Below are 20762 nucleotides of genomic sequence, written 5' to 3'. Positions count from 1 at the left end.
TTTAAAAATATTTTGGACAATTTAAAACATCTTATATATTCTGTATATTATTTTAATTATTAAAAATATAATTAGTATATTTAAGTACACAAATTTGGTTCAAATATACTTGGAAATCCGAAATATTTCAGTTTGAATATATTTTTATATGATGAATCAATTATAAGAAATTTTTATCGTTGGTATAAACCACATATATATGATCTATCATTGTGGATGTTTGCCAACTTACGTAAGGTTGAGTAAGAGTGTATGAATACCCAAAGGCTGAACTTGAATTAATCGTGTTTACCATGATCAAATATCATCGTATATTTTTTCAAAAAAAAAAATATCATCGTATTAACAGTTTCCAGAAGTGAGTTGCAGTTTTATTTTCGTTTTATATAATAAAAGAAAATACCACCAGCTCCACCACCATTCCTAATTAAGCAGTGCAGAATCTCAATAATGTCTCAAAAACCGGTGTTTAATTTTTTTCTTCTTTTTTGCGATAAACAATGAGTTGATCCATTTCCAGTTTGTGACACCAAATAAAAGTTGAAGTTAGAGTTACATACACAATCACGCACAATTTACAAACTTATAAATAAATACTGATAAATGTAACTGGCATGGGATGCAGTAACTAAACACATTTGAATTTTTCTATTACAAAATAAACCTAACTATTTTATGTTGAAGTTTGATGCATAAATGAACAGTTCATTGTTTTTGGTGTTATTTTACGAACGGGACAGCCGAACTAGTCTGGGGAATAATTTTATCAGAATAGTTAAATTACAAATCACTATTAATGTACAAGATGGAAATAACTATATGAATAAAATATGCCCACCATCTGAAAAAAAAATTAAATTAAAATAACTATGAGAAACCTTTCTCTATTTAAACTTAACCTTCATCCATTGTTCTTTCACAAAACTAGGAGGTATAGTAGTTATAAAAGATAAATAAAAGAAACTTTTTTTTTTTTTTTTTTTGAAACTGGTAAATAAAAGAAACTTCTTGTTGCGAAAGTAGCCGGTAAACACTATCTATGGTTCGACCAGGTCTTAACCAGCCGAATCAGGCACATCCTCAGGGTGACGGAAACAACAAGGCCGGTATTCAGCCAAACATACCAACGGGTATACCTGTCAATGACCAAACACAAAAACGTTGGAATTCCGATCTATTCGACTGCATGAACGACAGTGAAAACGGTTAGTTAGCTTTACAATATAAAATCACAACAGTTACGGAATCTTATACATAAAAACATTATAAACGTTCTTTGTTGTTGTTGTTGTGCTGCGTTGGATCAGCTGTGATAACATGTATAGTTCCATGCGTCACGCTTGGACAGATCGCTGAAATTGTTGACGAAGGCGCGACAAGTAAGTTATTGACTCATACAGTGCCTGAGTTTATGAGGCCCAAGGCAAATAAAAAGATATATTTTACAAATTCTAAACAATAATTATAACAAACTCTAAACAATAATTAAAATTAAATTTAAACTATACATAATTTGTGACGAGCTCGTAGAAAGAAAAAATCAAAGAAATATGTTCTCTTTTTCATACAAAAAATTAACTAAATTCCTATAAGTATTAAAACAAATCTAAGTGAAAAAATAATTTGTGGTACAAAAACCAAAGAAAGCTACTTTAAAATAATATATATTTAACTTATTAGAATGTTTGTTGACTAAGAAAATAATTAATAAAATTTTAGTAAGGAAAAACTTGTACCCACGTTTAAACACATCTACAAATTCATTAAAACCACTATACCATGAATAATTTACTGTAATAGGAGCCCTGAAAAGTTTATAATCCTTGGAGGGGCTAAGTCAAATGCCTTTTCAGTTACACTGCAAGCACGGTTCTCAGCTCATACATACATGCACAAAAATGTTTAATATTTTCTTAGAACCTCATTTGTGTATCATACAGCTTGTGCGATTGGTGGGTTGATGTATGGAGCGATGTTTCTAACTGCGTTACCGTTACCGTGCGTGTACTCAGCCATGTTCCGGGCCAAGATAAGAAACAAATACGGGTTACCGGATGCTCCAGCTCCAGATTGGCTCACTCACTTGATTTGTGGGCCTTGTGCTCTTTGTCAAGAGTATCGTGAGCTCAAACACCGTGGTTTTGACCCCAAAATTGGTAATTTTTCATTGTTATGAATACATCCAAATGAAAATTTTGATTTGCTTTCTTTTGTGGTTATTCCTTTTGGGATGATAAATCGTGTTATATTATAAACAATGGTGGTCTAAGTATTAATTGGTGCAATAGGGTGGGCTTTGAATGTGCAAGCACAACAGCAAGAGATGATGGCTCCTCCAACAGGTCAGCAAATGATGGGTTGACTTAAGAAGAATGTTTGTTCTATTTTTATCACAACATGATCTAAAGAATGTTGTTTAATTTGTCTTTTTGCTACTTCTTTTTATATATTTGATGGCCGAAGAAAAGTGCAAGGCAGCGATGCCATGTTCATAGCCTCGTAGGAGCCCATGAACAAACATGCGTGTTGCAAAACAAGTTCTTTAGATAACATTTTCGATTCTAAAAAAAAAAAAAAAAAAAACATTTTCGATTCTATTTCCAGAAATTAATTAAGTGAAAAAATTGATCCAGTACGAACTTATTGAGTTAATATTGAACATGATTGTATGAACATTCCGAATATAAGGGATAAAGGCCCAAGTATTAATAGGCCCATCACAATATAAGATAAAAGCCCAAATATAATTTACGGCTATGACATTTTCGACATGAGAATGGTGGACTTAAGTTAACACAACCCTTGTCTCATCCGAAAATCGCTGCCGCCTGCCTACCTCGTTGGATTTGTGAGTTCGCTTCTCCACTCTCCAGCCAACTCATACAATACGCTGGAAACCATGTTCACGTCTCTCTCACCTCCTTCTTCATTGTCTTTCTCTTTACTCGCCGTTAAAACTCCTCCGGTCGCCGCCGGGCATATCATTCCCCGTCGTGATATCGTCTCTCTGCGCATCAGGGCTAGCAAGAATGATTCTTCCGATCACTGTTTTCACGAAAAGCTCAAATCTTTCGCTAAATCAGCGATTCTAATCGGCGCTGCTGTTTCCATGACCGGAAAGTTCGCAACTTTACCGGCGATAGCGGAATCTCCGGTCGCGACGACCACCGAGGAAGTGACAGAAGAGAACACTTCGTCTGAGATTGAACCCACTTCGCCGTTGTCCGAGCTTCTAGAATCCACCCCAGAGGCGGTCAAAACGCTGAGATCGCTACTTCAGCAGAAGCTAGAGAACGGAGAAGACGAAGAAGCTCTCAAGATCTTAGAGAGACTCGTAACCGCACAGCCAGATGAAACTGAGTGGAAGTTCCTGATGGCGAGGCTATTGGGAGAGATGGGTCGTACCGAGAACGCACGCCAAGTGTTCGAGGAAATTCTCCAGCGAAACCCGCTTTCGTTCGAGGCTTTGTTCGAGAACGCATTGCTCATGGACAGGTCCGGGGAAGGAGACGCGGTGCTGCAGAGGCTGGAAGATGCTTTGGCTGTAGCTGAAGCTGAGAATATGGTGAAGGAGATTAGAGACGTGAGGCTGATCATTGCGCAGATACAGTTCTTGCAGAAGAATGTGGATGAAGCGTTGAAGAGCTACGAGCAGCTGACGAGAGAGGATCCGAAGGATTTCAGACCATATTTCTGTAGAGGTATGATATATAGTTTACTTGACAAGAATGTTGAAGCTAAGGAGCAGTTTGCTAAGTACAGAGAGCTTTCTCCAAAGAAGTTTGAAGTTGAAGGGTATTTGAGGACGCCACTTTCTAAGATGAAGCTCTTTGGTAATGGTGGAGATAACTGAGTGAAGTTAGGATAATAGCTCTTATATCTGAAGAATAAGACGAGGAAGACTAAGATTGTTTTCCTGAGAGATTACGTTGGAGTTACTTATAAAGCGAAATGTTCTTTTATGTTAAGTTAAAACTTAAGAATTTGTGGTTTATTTTTTGTTTATCCTATGATTTGTATTTGGTATAACGCAGAGGAAAGGAGACTTATTTGATAACGAGAGACTAATGTCGAGTGTAGCAATACATTACTCAAGCTCGTACACACATTACATGAATCTTCAGTCCAAAAGACTGCCATGTTTCCAAAAGACAGAAAAAAAGAAAGAAAACAAGAGCAACTCTGCACAGTCCAAAGAATCTTTCATGTCTTGTGCTAAAAGCTCGGTCACCTGCATCACAAGAAAAAGAAGATTATTTGGACCAGTAAGCTAGTTATAAAAGTGAAACCAGAAGCTGTGAAGAATACTAGCGAGTCCGGCTTCTAATGATGTAACCTACTAACGTTTGCCATCATTATCATGACTCAAGTTCACAAAGACAATACAACACTAGGTAATAACTTTCCACAAGTTGGGTTCATCGTTCATAATATCACAATACACCCATTTCTAGGATTAGCTTTGTTAATCGTTCATAATAACACAGCATGTCATGAGTGAATTACATGAGATACATTCACACTTTGCATCACAGTTTCTTTCGTTACAGAAAAATACAAATGGTTACTAACCACTTGTTCTTAACAGACAAAACCAGTATGGAGGAGGAACCTTAACTAAACCACAAAGCATCACATCATTATCACTAGAGCCAGAAATGCCAAATATTTTTTCTTACAATATTCTTTTAGTTCATCAAACAGATGTAATAAAAACCAATGCTTGCTGTAGAAACACGAAACAAGTTACTCACTCACCTCTCCGGTTGATCAGACGCAAAGCATTATTATTCAGCTTCAACAGCCTCAGGCTTGGGACCTGAACATTATCATCAAACCAAAAACGTAAGCACGACGACAGTCCAATATTTAATCAACCAAAGCAATCGGATAAAAAAACGTTTCATTCACAGCAAAAGGCATCATCATCACTGACCGTGGAGGGAGATGGGACGGTGGTCTTTTCCCCAGCCGACGCCGCGAGTGGAGTCGAGATACTGCTGGACGAGAAGACGGCATTTCTGGTAGTGGTTGACGCCTTCCACGCGGTAACACCATTTCACCTTCTCCCTCAAGATCTTCGCCTTCTCGATTTGGATCCACTTCTCCCGCACGATGTGCTCTCTCATCTCCACCATCGCCACCGGATCCTTGTACGGATTCGCCGGATCGAACCCATCCGGCGCCGTCTCTTCGAACTCCGGCAATCCCTTCTTTCTCCCCATTGCTTCTCTTCTCTTTCGTTGATTGATTCGATTCGATTCGATTCGCTTCTGAATGTTTTGTTGGCAGTTGGGACTATGAGACTCAAAGGTAAATATGGGCTTAGTTGTTCGGGCCCAATATATGGCCCAAAAGTATAAACGCAAAATTGTTCTTGATGGAAAATATTCAAAAAGTTAGTGAATTATTTTGACCAAAAAAAAAGGTTAGTGAATCATCTCCAACAAAATTTAAATTAGAGAAATATCATCGTAATTTCTATCCTAGTAAATATTTATTTAAATATGCTATAGTTTTTCAATCAAGAAGAAATATTTTCGTAATTACTATCCTACTAATTAAATAACTATTACATCTATTGAAATTACTGTAAACAAGAATAATGGAGAGGAACACCCGTCTCAATTAACATTCTTGATCAAGCTTCATTAGCCACTAGATTACGAACGAAATTGTCATTTTTAACTTCACATATTATTCAAATTTAGAGAAAATTCAGATTTATCAGCTAAGTTTTGATTGTCTATACTAATAAAGTTTAGTTTTTTTATCTCATTGGAAGGAAAAATGTCATGTGGCATTCTCCTTTTAATAATTAAAATCTTTTCTCAATTTTATTTAATGTGTTTTGGTGTTAATTGTAATTAGGTGTTAGTTTATTTTTGTTATTGACAATTTATTACAATGATGTTTTAATTTTGGATTGGAAGTTTAATTTATTATGAATTTTATGTCTTGATTTTTTTTTAGATTTCATAACTCTTATGTTACATATTTTTTTTAAAATACTTTAAACTATTTTTTAATATTTTGTATGTCAAATAAAAATACAAAAATGGAAACTAAAGTTAAGTATTTTCAAACTTTTTTAAACATAAAATAGATACATATCCAAACTATTACTTTATGTTTGAAAACATTTAAAATATTAACTTTAGTTTTTATATATTTATTTTCATAGCGAATATATTATTATATAATAAAATTAATTCATTTACTAAACCGCGGTTCATCCACGGTTGATCCAATGATTTAGAGACCCGGTAAATCGTCCGGTTCAATGTCTGGATCGGGTGTCAAAACACTGATTTATAGGGTTTCTTTGTATTTGATGTTGACGATGGAGAATAAAACCTCTACGATTCTCCTTCTTTAATGCAATCGACGTAACCATCTTATAATCAATATAGAAATTCCACTCATCCCACTCTAATAATGTTTAGTCCAAAAGACTAACATTTGGTCTATTAGTATTGACACATAAATTTTATGGTATTTTCCCATATTAAACCGTGCAAGGAAACCAATAACGTCCCTGATGCATGCTATCCGTGTTTACATTTTAAAAACTATGAACAAGATTAATGTACTCTTAAAACTTAACTAAAAAAAAGAATCATTACTTCCAATATGAGAGAAATTTAAAAACGTTGTCTGGTTGCTAAAGTTATTTAAAATTGATGTAAACCATACACCACCCTCACCATTAATCATTTGCACCACACTAACCATTTATTGTCAAAACCATTACTAAATGCAACAAGTCAGCAAGCCCGAATGTCACATATAGTTAGAAATTGTCTTTCTCATAATCGTTATAAATGCTACATCTCATTTACTAATTAACAAATTGAATTTTTACTAGGAAGATTTGGTGAAATTATTCCATTCCGGTTAAAATAGAAGTTGTCCATTAAATAGAGGAGTTTAAGAACCATTTATAGTTTTTAGGTAAAAACATATTTAGATTCATATTAAGATTCGTTGATATTCTAAATAAGGGTGGACAAACAAGAATTTCGTTATGAACACACACAAAATCTTCCATTATAACAAAATTAATATATAAAATAATTTTATGTTTCTTATTTTAAGATACATCTTTTTGAGAGACCTTGAAACCAAAGTAACACATACAACTCGCACCTCTATATTTTAAAAGTCAACATGGTAATTTTAAAAATATATATTAGATACTCACCAATTATTTTACTAAAAATTGACACTTCACCTTTATTTTTTATAAAATTTGAAACATATTCCATCTTTCTATTATTTGAACTAAATATATTTGTAAAAGTTTTATAGTTCATGTATAGTTATTTTAATAATTAATAATATAAGTATATTCTCTATATAAAACATCAACTTTGTTTTATGTTTAAATTCCAACTAAATTAATTTTGTTATGACTATCAGATTTTTATTCTATTTTTATTAAATCTGTTAGTAACAACCACTTATGCTATTACACTTTGAAGTAAACAACTTCAAACAAATTAATGCACTACGGTCACTAACCACTATTAATAAAGATCATAAAATATCACTTTTAATATATTTTTATTTTTATATTTAACATATTTTTTTTGTTAAGACAATATAATAATTTATAAATTTATATAAAAGTATAACATACGAACCTGGCGCGTAGCGCCGGAAAATCATTAGTTTCAATAAGGTGGAATGTTACTTAGGAAAACTTTTGATTTTTAAGTTTTGATTGTTTTTTGTTGTCGACTATGACAATGTAAAGAAGACAAATACTTTTCCACGTAGATAATGACAAAACATGCGGTCTTACACGACCTTTCATGGTTTATAGAAAATCCACCTGAAAAATCTAATGTGTAGACAGATTTGAAGATTTTGTGGACTCCAGAATCTTATGGTTTTAAATTAATTATAAGGTGATATTTCCTGGTGTCACTTCGATCTGATTAGCATATTGCAAAATCAGCAAATTATAAGTTTATTTGGAGTAAATAATATGCCAATTGCAGGGTATGGCCTATTCAGAAAGCTACATGTAATATAAGTGGAAGAGACTCATAAGTTATTCCAAAATTATTGTAAACAATTATATCCATATATTAACTTATTGGTATAAAAATGTGATAAGTTTAAATAATAAATAATGATCATTAGTAGTCATGCATTGTAACCATCATAGATAATGAATTACAATTAACTAAACTACAGAATGTATATATAGAGTTATAGTTTTTTGGAAGTATAGTGATATATTAAGTTCAAAAAAAAAAGTATAGTGATATATTTATCCGTCATCGTATTTTATAGTTATACTTTTATCCGTCATCGTAAGATATATTCAATCCACATATATTTTCATCGTATTTATCCATTTTGGAAGTATAGTGATATATTTATCCGTCATCGTATTCAAATCCATTTTCATTCAAAAAGATATATTCAATCCACATATATTAACTCAATGGTAGAGAAATGTTATAGTTAGTTTACTTAATGACTTTTGGCCATTAGTAGTCATGAATCATAACCTTATTGGTGATGTAGTTCTTTTGTTTACGTATAGTATGCGATATAACTTATTTTTGTCTTAATTCTATATATAGCCATACAAGAAACATTTCTTCAAATTTCTAACCACATATATAATTAATTTTATTTAGTTAAACACTTAAACTAGACTAATATATATCTTTACTTGACACAGTGATATATTTGTTTAGTAGCTAATATATAGTAGTGCAAAACGTGCATATAACAGGTAGATAATAGATATATACGTGGGTGTGATTCTAGAAAGCTAGAAAGCCCGTAAACAAGGACGGGAAAAAGTCTCGAGGTTGGATTGAATCAATTGTGAAAGTTTTCAAGTGGTAGGATTGACATTCTAAGTAGATATTTTTTAACAACATTCTAAGTAGATATATGTAAAGATCCCAGTAATTCTGCGTTGAATAACATAAACTAATTATTTCATGTGTATTTATTATTATACGCACACTCCATTAGGTTGGTGAGATTTTTAACCACTCTTCTAGAGTAATTATTTCAATCTTGTCTATATAAGTAAAAGTTTAAAATAACTTATAAGACCGCAGGCTGCATTCGATATAACAAAATTTTCCATTGTGAATACAATTTTTTATATCTAGGATCGATGTGTTATATACACAACATAATCTTAGGAAAAACAGAATTGTTTAGAAAAATATATTCTTTTTTTTTGTAAATTAGAAAAATATATTCTTCATGCCAATCATCGAAACCCATATATTTTGTGGGTTTTGTTCTCTTATCAGAAATGTTTGTTTGGCAGAAAAAAAGAAGAAGACATTAGTTTACCGACAGAAGCAAAGACACTACGTGATTTCTGATTGTTTTCTGGGGTACATAATTTATATTCATATGAAAGACAAATAAATATATGATTACCATTTTTATTTATCCACCAATCAAGAAATTTAGTCGACCAAATCATGTTTTTGATAACACATTTGCACGAAACAATTTAACGTGAAATATGAGCTATACAATTCGAGTATGTATATGAGGACCACAATTTGAACGGCATCGTAGTCAAACGGTAGTGGACAGGATCTAAGATGCAAATATATTTCAAATTTGATATTTCTGCTATGAGAAACTAAATCTTATTATTTTTTTACTTAACGCAAATATAGATATTTATGTTTTAAGATCTATTTGAATGCTCTGGAAAATGAGTTTATCCATGGATTTGCGACTCCCATGGATTTAACGAGATTAAAAAATTTATCTTCAGAAAAAAATACACAACTGATCTTTTTAGATCGATAAAAGTGTATAAGTTATAAGCATGTACTTTAATTTTCTTTTAAACATATAATCTAGCACATTATATGGATACATGCATGTATTTATGGCCGTGAGATAAGCAAAAAAAGACAAGTGTCCGCAACTGTATATATATATGACAGTTTTGATGGTTTAATCAGGTTTAGATATTTCGTAACTGTTGTCCAAAAATTTTTTTTTTTGTTGTCCAAAAAAACTTTTATTTTCCTATCATATTAAAATGTGATTTGACCAACGAATGGAGAAGCCACGCAAGCATGTTCACATTACACTGGCATTAGGGTTTCTTTCATGGTGGGTAGCATTGGGTGAAGTTGGTTGGACAAATCTCACAAAAATCCATTTTATGTTTCTATAGTTATATTTATGCAGATATTAAGACAAGTTTTACTTTATAAACATAGTAATGTAATTTAAAAAGAAACATTAATATATACGCCGACAAATATTTTATTAGGCACTACAGTTTAGCATATAATTAAGGTCATGTATGTTTTATAATAATAAAAAATGGGTACGTATGCTTGGTTGAAAACCCTTGAATTGTCAAAATGTTAGCTGTAATAATAATCAACATTCGGAAAAGACTACCAGTGGCCGCTTCTCCCTCAAGATCGGTATTTGGTACACAAATCATTTCTTATTTTAATATATAATTTAGTTATATATGTGATTCATGTGAATATATATAAACCCTATATATCTATGTCACATTATTGAAAAGCTTTTTGCCGTCGATCTTCTTTGTTCTCTCTCAAGGGAGCTAGAGAGGATAATCTCTAATTTAGATTGGTCAAAAAGAGAACAATTGTCAAAAAAAAAAGAGAGAACAAAGAAGAAATGGAAGAAAATCTTCCTCCGGGGTTCAGATTTCATCCTACAGACGAGGAGCTCATAACGCATTATCTTTGTAGGAAAGTCTCCGATACTGGATTCACCGGTAAAGCAGTCGTCGACGTTGATCTAAATAAGTGTGAACCTTGGGATTTGCCAGGTAGACAATTATACTTCGATCATCTATACATATATGTTTTGTGTGTAGTATTCGCCGGCTACTGTGTTTGTATAATCTTTAAATAACTTGTGTTTTATTGTGTTTGTAATACCAACAAGGTGTTTTAGAATACTTGAGTGCCATGCTTTCTTTTTGTGCTACTGTTTTAGTCTACATGAGTTTTTTTTCACAATAATTTTAGAAAATATAACAATACTAATGTAAAATCATTCATGTACTCTAATTTACAAAAAGAGAATTATTCATGTACTCTTCGGCAAATATGATAATGGATTAATCACAGCATTTAATATCGATAAAAGACATATTACTTTTTTTTTGTAAACAATAAAAGACATCCTGACATATTAATCCATATTAGATATTTAATATGTTAGAATGTCTTTTATTGTTTTTTTGTAAATAATAAAAGACATTTTTTTATTGTCTTTTATTGTAAAAATTGTCTTTTATTGTCTTTTTGTAAACAATAAAAGACATCTTTTATCGATACATATCGATAAAAGACATATTACACGTATATATAATTAACAATATAGACATCCTGACATACTAACTAATATAAATGAAACCATAGTTGTTACATTGTTTTAGTAACCACATTCTTCAGTTTTCTGAGAGTAAATTTAGTAGGTTCTACATATATAGGTGTATCCAGCCTACCAAACATGTGGAGACTGGAGACTATAAACATACACACGTACACATATTAATTAAATGGCGTATATATAGTTCGTTGATACTTAATATTATACTTGAATTATTATTATATTATACTTATCCAGAATATATTAGTATTTTCGTATGTATGTAGATCATGATATAATTAACTAAAATAATGTGTTGTCTGATATATGCAGCCAAGGCTTCAATGGGAGAAAAAGAGTGGTACTTCTTCAGCCTAAGAGACCGGAAATACCCAACCGGTTTGAGGACAAACCGAGCAACTGAAGCCGGTTATTGGAAAACCACGGGTAAAGATAAAGAGATATACCGAGGTGGAGTGCTGGTTGGCATGAAGAAAACCCTAGTTTTCTACAAAGGAAGAGCTCCAAAGGGTGAGAAAAGCAATTGGGTTATGCATGAGTATAGGCTTGAGAATAAACAACCCATCACACCCGCTAAGGTACATATATATATTTACAAAATGTTATGAATTTATCTTCTTTTTTAATCAAAATTGAATTTGATGCTATCAAAATATAGATTTTCTTCACAATTATAAATAAATTCAGGCACGGCTCAATAATATATTGGTTTCAATAGAAAACCCCAAATTTTGTATGCATATATGATGAAAAATATTAACTAAAGTACATGTATTCTATGCATTTTTGAATCTTCATATATTTTTGAATTATGTGTGTGTTTGCCATCTAAAACATAATCTTGAATATCATCTTAATTTCCAGGAAGAATGGGTAGTGTGTAGGGTTTTCGAAAAAAGCACAGCGATAAAGAAACCACAAGAACAACAACCTCAGTCATCTTTTGGATCTCCATGCGATGCAAACTCATCAATGGCAAATGAGTTTGAAGATATTGAGTTTCCGAATCTCAATTTAAACTCATCAACCATCGGTTACAATCACATTCAAGATCATAAATATCCAGAAAACAGTGTTTATTTAGGAGACAATATCACAAGTGCTGCTGGTCTCAATATGAACATGAACATGGCTACTAATATTTCATCTTGGACAACAAGTCTACTTGGTCCACCTTTATCTCCAATCAACTCTTTGTTGCTCAAGGCTTTCCAAATAAGGAACTCTTATAGTTTCCAAAAAGAAATGATCTCTAATATCAATCCCTCTTCTCTTCTTCAACAAGGAGTCTCCAATATTATGCAAAATGGTTCAAGTTCCTCTCAGCCGCAACCGCAAGAGGAAGCGTTTAATATGGACTCCATATGGTAAAAGGGTAAATCACGTAGCAGAATTTGAATTTCCTAACTTGTTCTTATGTAATCTCCATCAATCTCAACTGTATCATTTACATATACATATAGATCTCATCATATACATGAGGTCAAGTAAATTAATTAGTGCACCCATGTTTTATGTGGAAGTGCGGAAAAGTTTGTAATATTCATGTCTACGTCCTATTCTAAGTTTAATAGCTAAAGAAATAAAAAAACGTAGTTTACAAAAAAAAAGAAAGAGATAAAAAAAAACGAAAGTCTTTTATACTCCATTTTTAATTGATCTTGGTTGAAATCCATTTCTCGTCCATCTTTTTCTTGGTTTTTAAGTTTTTCTTTATATAAATGGTTTTTACACCTACATCCAACACTTGTTAATAAAATAGTGAACAAATAGATTTGACAAAACATACAATTTCTGTAAATGAAGATTTAAATTGATGCGTTTTTTGTTTCTTCTCCCCTTGGCTTCGTTCAAATTCTTGGTGATACTAAACTGTTCTTTGCTACTTAACAAAAGTCGATGATGAAACTCTGCTACTGATTCTAAAATCTTCACTTACTCTTGTTTTCTCAGCAATAGACAAAATCAATTTATGTTTCATAACATCAGACAGACACCGAGATCACTCTCAGTCTCAGCTATAATATCCTGAGATAAGAAAAAAAAAGATGCACGCTTTATCCTTAGCGTAATGGATAATCAGCTTCTTCTTCAAAACTACGTCCCAATCCAGAAGCGGCCCTTGATAGAAGCAGGTGAAGCACGTGCTTCCAACTGTGAAATATTTAGAAAAGTTCCGGCCCTTTTTGTAACAAAACTCCTTTTTGTAACAAAACTCTCTTCAGGCAATTTGGTTATTGTACTACAGTTGGCTTGATCAGGTCATGGGTTCAAACTCTTGTGTCATTCTTTTTACAATTTTTTTTGTTTTAAATATTTAACATGCCAAAAAAAAATTTTGGCTTCTAGCCTAAATATTTCTAGGACCGGCTCTGTCCCAATCACTCTCATCATCTTTCTCCTCCTCGCCATCGTCATCATCATCATTCTCCCATTCTGATTCACTCTATGACGTTTTTTTTTGAAGTCTGCAAGAACCAATAAGTAGTGAATGAAGTGAAAAGAGCAGAACATTTCAATATAACGTTTCAATGCAACGTTTCAATGGAACGTTCCATTGCTTCACGGCGTTGCATAGCAATGGAACGTTTCAATGCTTTTGCTTTTGTCAGGAGATTTCTTGGTCTCTGGTAATTCTTTCCACGGTAATAGATAAGTGCAAACCCTTTAGGAACCTTCTCTATTGCCACAAGAACTCCACCGCTCTCGTATTCTCTAGTAAACCGAGCTGTGTCTTCAACAAACGCAAAACTCCTCCTCTGTTTCGATATAAGCTTCACCAGTACCTTGTGCTTCCAATGCAGATGCATATTCTCGATCACCCCGTCGAACACACCACGGATATACCTGTTAGTTAAACTCAATGACTTACTATGATAGGACAAATATAAGTATACTGACAGGCCCAGTCACAAACAAACAGAGAAGTTAAACTCAGTGACTTACTATGATAGTTGTTAACCAGAAAACAAAAAAAAAGGTCTACTTACAAGGTTTAGTTTGTGCTGGATTCGTTTCACAACTCTGGCACTTGCGATCCTTGAAGCATCTTCAATCATCTTTTTCGATGGTCCGGTGTTATTCTTTTCTCCAGCAAGCTTGAGCCTCATAAAATTTGGCCAGAGTGCCAGCTTCCGCTGGTACTTTGTCTCCAACAGGCTGAGTAGCTTTAATGTCTCGATTTCTTACCCTCTCTTCGACATCTTGAATCTCTTTTGTTAATTCTTGTCGTGCCACACTCGAAGGAAGGAAGTCCTTTCCACGTTATATTACAATGTAATACTTGTTTATGAGTAGCAAGACACCCCCTGTCAATGTCTACAACGAAAAGACAAGAAATAAATGAATGTTCATAATATGATCCATATGAATGGGTCTTATTTTCATTTAGTTTGCCTATTTCTTTTAGCTTAGATACCGACATCGAAGCTCAAAGGAATATAGAAACATTAGGTGAGCAGGTAAACAAAACACTTCTCAACATTTTTAAATCTCGATCTCACCACCAAGTTGTGAGGTCTCCGTCACCTTCCACAAAGCCTAGTTATAGATCACTAGATCTCAATACGAACATAATCCTTAATATTTATATGAAACTTAGGCTTAGGGGAATGACAGATGCTTTTCTGCAATGTGATTTCAATTTGTAATTTAACAACTTTATCTCAACAGTAACTTGTCCCTAAAATTTAACAGTACAAAAAAAAGGAAAAAAAAAAAGAGACCTTTATCTCATCCGCCATCAGTTTGTTATTTGTATCCTGGACACCTCGCTTCACGGCAATCTTTGCAGAAGGTCCTTGATAGTCACGCCTATGATAAACCAGCATCACACTTCCTGCTCTCTATATCACCGTGCCACCAGTTCGACGCTGCTCACTCATTAGAGTTAAATCAAATCAGTTTCCTATAATCCTGAAACGTAAACATATGTTGAAAAGTCTTGTTATTTAACAGTCGTACTCAGAGCTATATCTCCTCTAGCCTTTCTATCCTGAAACGTAAGCATAACGGTTCCTAAGAGGGAGACCATAACCAGGTTCCTACATTTCTAACTAAAGAACATAACCATTCTACCGCCAGAACAAAGTTGAGATTAGATGATTGGTGTCCGTCCCTATCGATTATACTAGCAATAAAGAGATCTTTTACCTCAACTATCCTCTGTCTTTCCAGGCCGGAGGGAACTACCTTGCAACGCTCTTGTCACCCACACGGATATGGGCCATGCTTTCGGCCCATTTGAAAAACTGAGAGGGGCGTCTATCCGTGGGCATTCCTTCCCCTTGGGGATTAGTCTGGGCCTTCTGGGCCTGGGATACCCCCAGGTTAAACAAAAAAAAAAAAAAAAACTATCCTCTGTCTTCAGAAGCTAATCCTAAGTTCTGATAGCCGAAGAACGATCCTCTCAATCGCGGTCAGTTCTTTATCCTTCCTCCTCCGCCGTTCAATTTCTTTCTAGAAGACGGAGGCCACTTATTGATCCAAGGAGAGTTGCTTTAGGGTTCCGTTGATCCAATCGCCGGTTGTTATAGCTGCTGCTACGCTCGCTGAACAATGTGACGGGACGATGAGCAGAATAGCAGCGAAGCCAAGGAGAAGAAGAGTATCGTGAGAGGTCTAAAAGTCAAAGGAAGAAATGAGGGCGTCTCAGTGGCATTTCTGTAAAATTAATCTGAACCATAGCCATTGAACAGTGAGGAAAAGATTTAGGTTTAGCCAACTGTCTTCGCCGTTGTTTGGGATATCCAGAGAGCGGATAAGCTGAAAAAATAAAATTAATTTAAAAAAAGAAAACTTTACTATGTGGACAAGATTTTTTTCCATTTTAGTTATGTGGGCCTATATAATGGGCTTTTTAAAAGCCTGTTTTGTATTTATATATATAATCGTAGAAAACGGTTTGGATCTCCCGTCGATTACACTATCTGCAGTCACCTTTTGTATTTTCGTTCTTTTGTTCTCGTGAGACGAAGCTACAAACAATGGGTCGACCTCCCAGTAATGGAAGTCCTGCGTTCCGGTTTAACATGGCTGAGGTGATGTGAAAATCTTTGTTTTTATTCTCTCTCTCTCTTTGTAATGCTATCTGTTTGCTGTCGAATGATTGGATTTTGAGAACTAATTTGTGGAGAAGGTTTGTTTTTTTTTCTTGTAAGGTTTGAGTCTCTCTTTTTTTTTTTGTGTGTTCATGATATGGTTTAGATTTTTTCGATCAATCAGTTTTTCATCGCGTGAAAGTATTGTAGTTTTTTCATGTAATGTTTAGAGGTTCGAATCATAATTGTTTACATTTCTATCTGTTATGTTTGAAGAAAAAGGTTTTGATCTTGCTTTGGCTAATAATATTTCTTTGTGTGTTTATAAGGTAACGGAGATGGAAGCAATATTGTTACAGCATCATACAGCAATGCCAAGTCGACAAGTTCTTGAAGATATTGCTGAAAAATTCAGGTGTAGTGTACTCCTCCTTCCTTCTAGCTTTATCATTGGTCTTAAAAACTCCTCTTCTTGCGTGTTTCGTCATCTAATAAGTAGTTTACAATCGTTGTCTTTCTCAGTGGATCGGTGGAGCGAAAGGGCAAAATTATTGTGCAATTCAAACAAGTAACTGCTTCTTTTCTTTATTTTGTTCACGATTCTTAACTTTTTTTTTTCTCTAGACAAAGAGTCTATTGGAGGTTTGGTCTTAATGCGATGTTGTTTTTTTCCCATCACACAGATATGGAACTGGTTCCAAAATAGGAGGTATGCTCTAAGAGCAAGGAGGAATAACGCTCCTGGGAAGCTAAACGTGTCTTCCATGCCGCGTGGTGTGGATATGACCAATCAGATGAGAAATGTGCTTCCACCATCAGCCGGTCTTAAACCTACTCATATCACTGGAAATCTACCCGTTGCTCCTTCCGGTATGTTTGTTGTCTTATATGTGTAAATCAAATTGGTTGAGAAGGCTTATTCATTTGAATACGTTTCGTTGGAATTTTTTTTAATTTTGTTGAGTTTCTTATCCATAAGTCTTAGTTCAGTATGAGGCATATTCGTAATTGTTTACTAATTTGCTCTTTAGTTCCCGGTGTCATGAGTAGTGGTTCAGACAAATGTTACATGGAATTTGAAGCCAAATCTGCCAGGGACGGTGCATGGTAATTTCCTTTGGGTTGGATCTTCAGTATTTTAGCTGAATTATAATACTTTTCTTCAATCCACTGTTTTCTCTAATATGTATCTCTTTTATTCACTTACAATACAGGTATGATGTGCATGATTTTCTAGATCATAGAAACTTGGAGACTGGTGATCCGGTGATTCCTTTACCAGTTTCTAGTTGACTACTTTGTTCTTTCTTCCCCTTCTTCGTTTTGCTTATAAACGTTATCTTTTCTGTTTGGGTATTTTCAGGAAGTGGAGGTTCGATTTGCGGGTTTTGAAGTTGAAGAAGTTGAATGGATAAACGTCAAGAAACACGTAAGGCTACGGTCATTCCCATGTGAAGCATCAGAATGTGTTGTAGTTCTTCCTGGAGATCTCGTACTTTGCTTCCAGGTTTAGAACTACGTTTTTCTTACCATTCAGTTCAGCGTCATTTGAGTTCATCTCTTGACTAAACTTTTTGTTATAACGTCTTCAGGAAGGCAAAGATCAAGCTCTCTACTTTGACGCCAAAGTTCTTGATGCACAAAGAAGAAGACATGATATCAGAGGTTGTCGTTGTAGGTTCTTGGTTCGTTACAGCCACGACCAAAGCGAGGTTGGAAATCTCATCTCTCTTGCTGTCTCTAACATATTATTTACCTGTCAGAACCGTTTGGTTCCATGGTTTAGAAAATCTGAAGCAAAACCCTCCTTTCTCACCTAGCAGGAGATCGTTCCCTTGAGGAAGATTTGCAGGCGGCCTGAGACAGATTACAGGCTACATCAACTTCACAGTGCTGCCAATGACTTTGCTAACTCGAATCACCTCCAGAAACCCGCTCCAGACGCGGCTGCAATCACCCCTCTTCCACAATCCGGCGCCTCAGTTCCCATTGTCCCAACCGAGCTGAAAGATCGACGCTTGACCTCTGCTTCAGCCACTCCAGTTCAGCCTAGCTCCAATGCAGCCACAGTCCCCGCTGGTTCTGCATAGACCATCAGCTCTATCCAACATTTTGTGACCATATTCAGTCACTAGCTAGAACTGTAGAGGTTAACTTGGCAAGAACTTTTGTAAAATTACAGAATGACCAAGTCATCTAAAACCGCATCATGCCCTTTTATTTAATACACTTCATGTATGATGGAATAGTTATGGTAAACTCTGTTTATCATCAGCTGTTGATGGATTTACTCTCTTGAACAAACAAACATGCTTGCAATTTGTAATATGTGGATCAATATTATTAATGTGGTGAACTAAACATAGACTAGATAACCATGAGGTTGAAATGATATTTAGCTTCTGTAGTTTTCTGTAAATAATTTCTCAGAGTTAAAACAGAATAACAGTTTTTACAAACAATTACAATGCTTTAGAAATAAAAACAAACTTACAGATGATGGTTTCTACCTTCTGTAACACAAAGGACTGATCACATTCTCTTCGATCCTTTTATCCAATGCCCTACTATATACACCATTTATTGTCTTGTCGAACTGTAGGTATTACTTTTCTTTTCTTTTAGGTAGGGTTGGTTTCTGTAATCTCGTTGAGTAAATTATTAGACTTGGGTTTATTATAGATTTCTAAATTAAAACTAATTGGTGATAAGTGAATTGATTCTAATCATTTATATTTTACTTACAGTTCTTTTAAATTCTCGATGTGAGAAAATTTATCCCTAATATCTAGTGAATTTTGTTGAACAACACGTGGTTTTAGAGTAACTTTATCTTCTTTTAGGTAGGGCTGGTTTATGTAATCTTGTTAAACAAATGATAGGTTGACTAAATCTAGGGTTTCGGTTTCCAATTTTATATTGTTGAAGACTCACGTCTAAAAAAAGATGTTAAAAAGTTTGGATTTGACAAAATTTTGGATTTGACAAACTTTTATGTAATATTTTTCAAACTCGCGTTTGAAAAAATTGTTAAAACGTTTGGATTTTATATTTTTGAAAAAGAAGTTGAAAATTTTGGATTCTATATTGTTTGGATTTTTATTGTGTGGATTTTTTATTGTCTGGAAACTTTTTGAAATGTTTGGATTTTATAATGTTTGGATTTTATATTGTCTAGATTTTATATTGTCTGAAAACTTTTTATATGTTTGGATTTAATATTGTTTGGAGGTTGAAAATTTTTATATTGTTTGGATTTTATATTGTTTGAAAAGTTTGGATTTATATTGTTTGGAGGTTGAAAACTTTTTATATTGTTTGGATTTTATATTGTTTGAAAACTTTTTATATTGTTTAGAGGTTGAAAATTTTGGATTTTATATTGTTTAGATTTTATAAAATCCAAACAATATTGTTTGGATTTTATATTGTCTGAATTTTTTTGAAAAGTTTGGATTTATATTGTTTGAAAAGTTTATATTGTTTGAAAAGGAGGTTAAAAAGTTTGGATTTTATATTGTTTGGATTTAGAATGAAAAGTTTGGATTTATATTGTTTGAAAAAGAGATTAAAAAGTTTATATTGTTTGAAAAGGAGGTTGAAAAGTTCGGATTTTATATTGTTTGAAAAGGTTTCGGTTTCTAATTTTATGTAATTTTATGGACAATTGCTGAAAACTCGCGTCTGAAAAAGAAGGTTGAAAAGTTTGGATTTGACATCTAATTGGCCACCGTATCAGCCGTGATGAATTGATCGTATTAATCATGTTGAAATTGATACGCTTATCTTTTAAGTAGTAACGAGTTTTTTTAGTACAGTTTTTGTTATATTATTTAATTTGATATTGTTTTTTTCAGATGAATCTTGACACAAAACCGATTTTGACTACAACTTTTAAATCAGTCAAACCATTGAGTTCATTCAAAAATATCAACGTATTAATTCTTTATTTACTTATTTCTTTTATACTATATGTTAGATACGATGATTAAACATTTATTTTCCATCTTTAATTAGCAGAGTGACAAGAACTACGCTGGTGGTAAATTAGTAAATTTGTTAGGATGAATGGCAAGATACAACTAAAAGAAACAGAAAATAAAGAGGAAACCTAAGTTTCCCAATTAATTAAGAGGAAACACAAGAAGAAACATAAGAGGAAATAGAAAAAAAGAGGAAACATAAGTTTCCCATACAACTGGAAGAAACAGAAAATAATGAAGAAACATAAGTTTCCCATTAATTAAAGAAAAAAAAAGTTAAAGAACAAAGGACAAACAAACTTGTATATTTGTCAATATTTAAAATCAAGAATGTTTCTGTATAATCTCT

General features: G+C 33.5%; 5 protein-coding genes and 1 long non-coding RNA gene across 8 annotated transcripts; 4 read left to right on the top strand and 2 right to left on the bottom strand.

Moving 5' to 3' along the window:
* Positions 1 to 1039: 1039 nt before the first annotated feature.
* On the top strand, positions 1040 to 2362 carry LOC108858095 (protein PLANT CADMIUM RESISTANCE 4). The gene is made up of 4 exons (XM_018632074.1): positions 1040 to 1205; positions 1308 to 1379; positions 1941 to 2156; positions 2289 to 2362. The coding sequence occupies exons 1-4, from the start codon at positions 1040 to 1042 to the stop codon at positions 2360 to 2362; spliced, it is 528 nt and encodes a 175-aa protein (XP_018487576.1).
* Positions 2363 to 2780: 418 nt separating this feature from the next.
* On the top strand, positions 2781 to 4057 carry LOC108863220 (protein SLOW GREEN 1, chloroplastic). Its single transcript, XM_018637572.2, has one exon. The coding sequence runs from the start codon at positions 2900 to 2902 to the stop codon at positions 3851 to 3853; it is 954 nt and encodes a 317-aa protein (XP_018493074.1). The 5' UTR covers positions 2781 to 2899; the 3' UTR covers positions 3854 to 4057.
* On the bottom strand, positions 4034 to 5288 carry LOC108863221 (NADH dehydrogenase [ubiquinone] 1 beta subcomplex subunit 10-B). 2 transcript variants are annotated; one of them, XM_056986276.1, is made up of 3 exons: positions 4937 to 5288; positions 4755 to 4819; positions 4034 to 4231 (listed from the first exon to the last, which is right to left on the bottom strand). In XM_056986276.1, exons 1-2 carry the CDS (start codon positions 5223 to 5225, stop codon positions 4788 to 4790), a joined length of 321 nt encoding a protein of 106 aa, XP_056842256.1. In that variant the 5' UTR covers positions 5226 to 5288; the 3' UTR covers positions 4034 to 4231; positions 4755 to 4787. The 2 variants fall into 2 exon arrangements, with proteins under 2 accessions (XP_056842256.1, XP_018493075.1); XM_018637573.2 differs by having other exon boundaries at positions 4759 to 4819; positions 4937 to 5287.
* A 5191-nt stretch (positions 5289 to 10479) lies between these two features.
* On the top strand, positions 10480 to 12931 carry LOC108860203 (NAC domain-containing protein 79-like). The gene is made up of 3 exons (XM_018634106.2): positions 10480 to 10822; positions 11704 to 11969; positions 12256 to 12931. The coding sequence occupies exons 1-3, from the start codon at positions 10669 to 10671 to the stop codon at positions 12760 to 12762; spliced, it is 927 nt and encodes a 308-aa protein (XP_018489608.1). The 5' UTR covers positions 10480 to 10668; the 3' UTR covers positions 12763 to 12931.
* Positions 12932 to 13308: 377 nt separating this feature from the next.
* LOC108861060 (uncharacterized) lies at positions 13309 to 16147 on the bottom strand. 2 transcript variants are annotated; one of them, XR_001950799.2, is made up of 4 exons: positions 15544 to 16147; positions 15117 to 15306; positions 14382 to 14709; positions 13309 to 14238 (listed from the first exon to the last, which is right to left on the bottom strand). It is a non-coding gene; the product is annotated as an uncharacterized LOC108861060 (long non-coding RNA). The 2 variants fall into 2 exon arrangements; XR_001950800.2 differs by having other exon boundaries at positions 15117 to 15263; positions 15544 to 16146.
* Positions 16148 to 16287: 140 nt separating this feature from the next.
* LOC108860491 (protein SAWADEE HOMEODOMAIN HOMOLOG 2) lies at positions 16288 to 18784 on the top strand. The gene is made up of 9 exons (XM_018634361.2): positions 16288 to 16430; positions 16760 to 16845; positions 16953 to 16998; positions 17114 to 17300; positions 17462 to 17537; positions 17645 to 17696; positions 17794 to 17937; positions 18023 to 18142; positions 18254 to 18784. The coding sequence occupies exons 1-9, from the start codon at positions 16377 to 16379 to the stop codon at positions 18518 to 18520; spliced, it is 1032 nt and encodes a 343-aa protein (XP_018489863.1). The 5' UTR covers positions 16288 to 16376; the 3' UTR covers positions 18521 to 18784.
* Positions 18785 to 20762: the final 1978 nt, after the last annotated feature.

The sequence above is a fragment of the Raphanus sativus genome, chromosome 5 (assembly GCF_000801105.2).
Source record: "Raphanus sativus cultivar WK10039 chromosome 5, ASM80110v3, whole genome shotgun sequence".
In the NCBI taxonomy this organism is placed as follows: domain Eukaryota; kingdom Viridiplantae; phylum Streptophyta; class Magnoliopsida; order Brassicales; family Brassicaceae; genus Raphanus; species Raphanus sativus.
The sequence above is the reverse complement of the archived record's forward strand: the minus strand, read 5'-3'. Positions and strand labels throughout refer to the sequence as shown.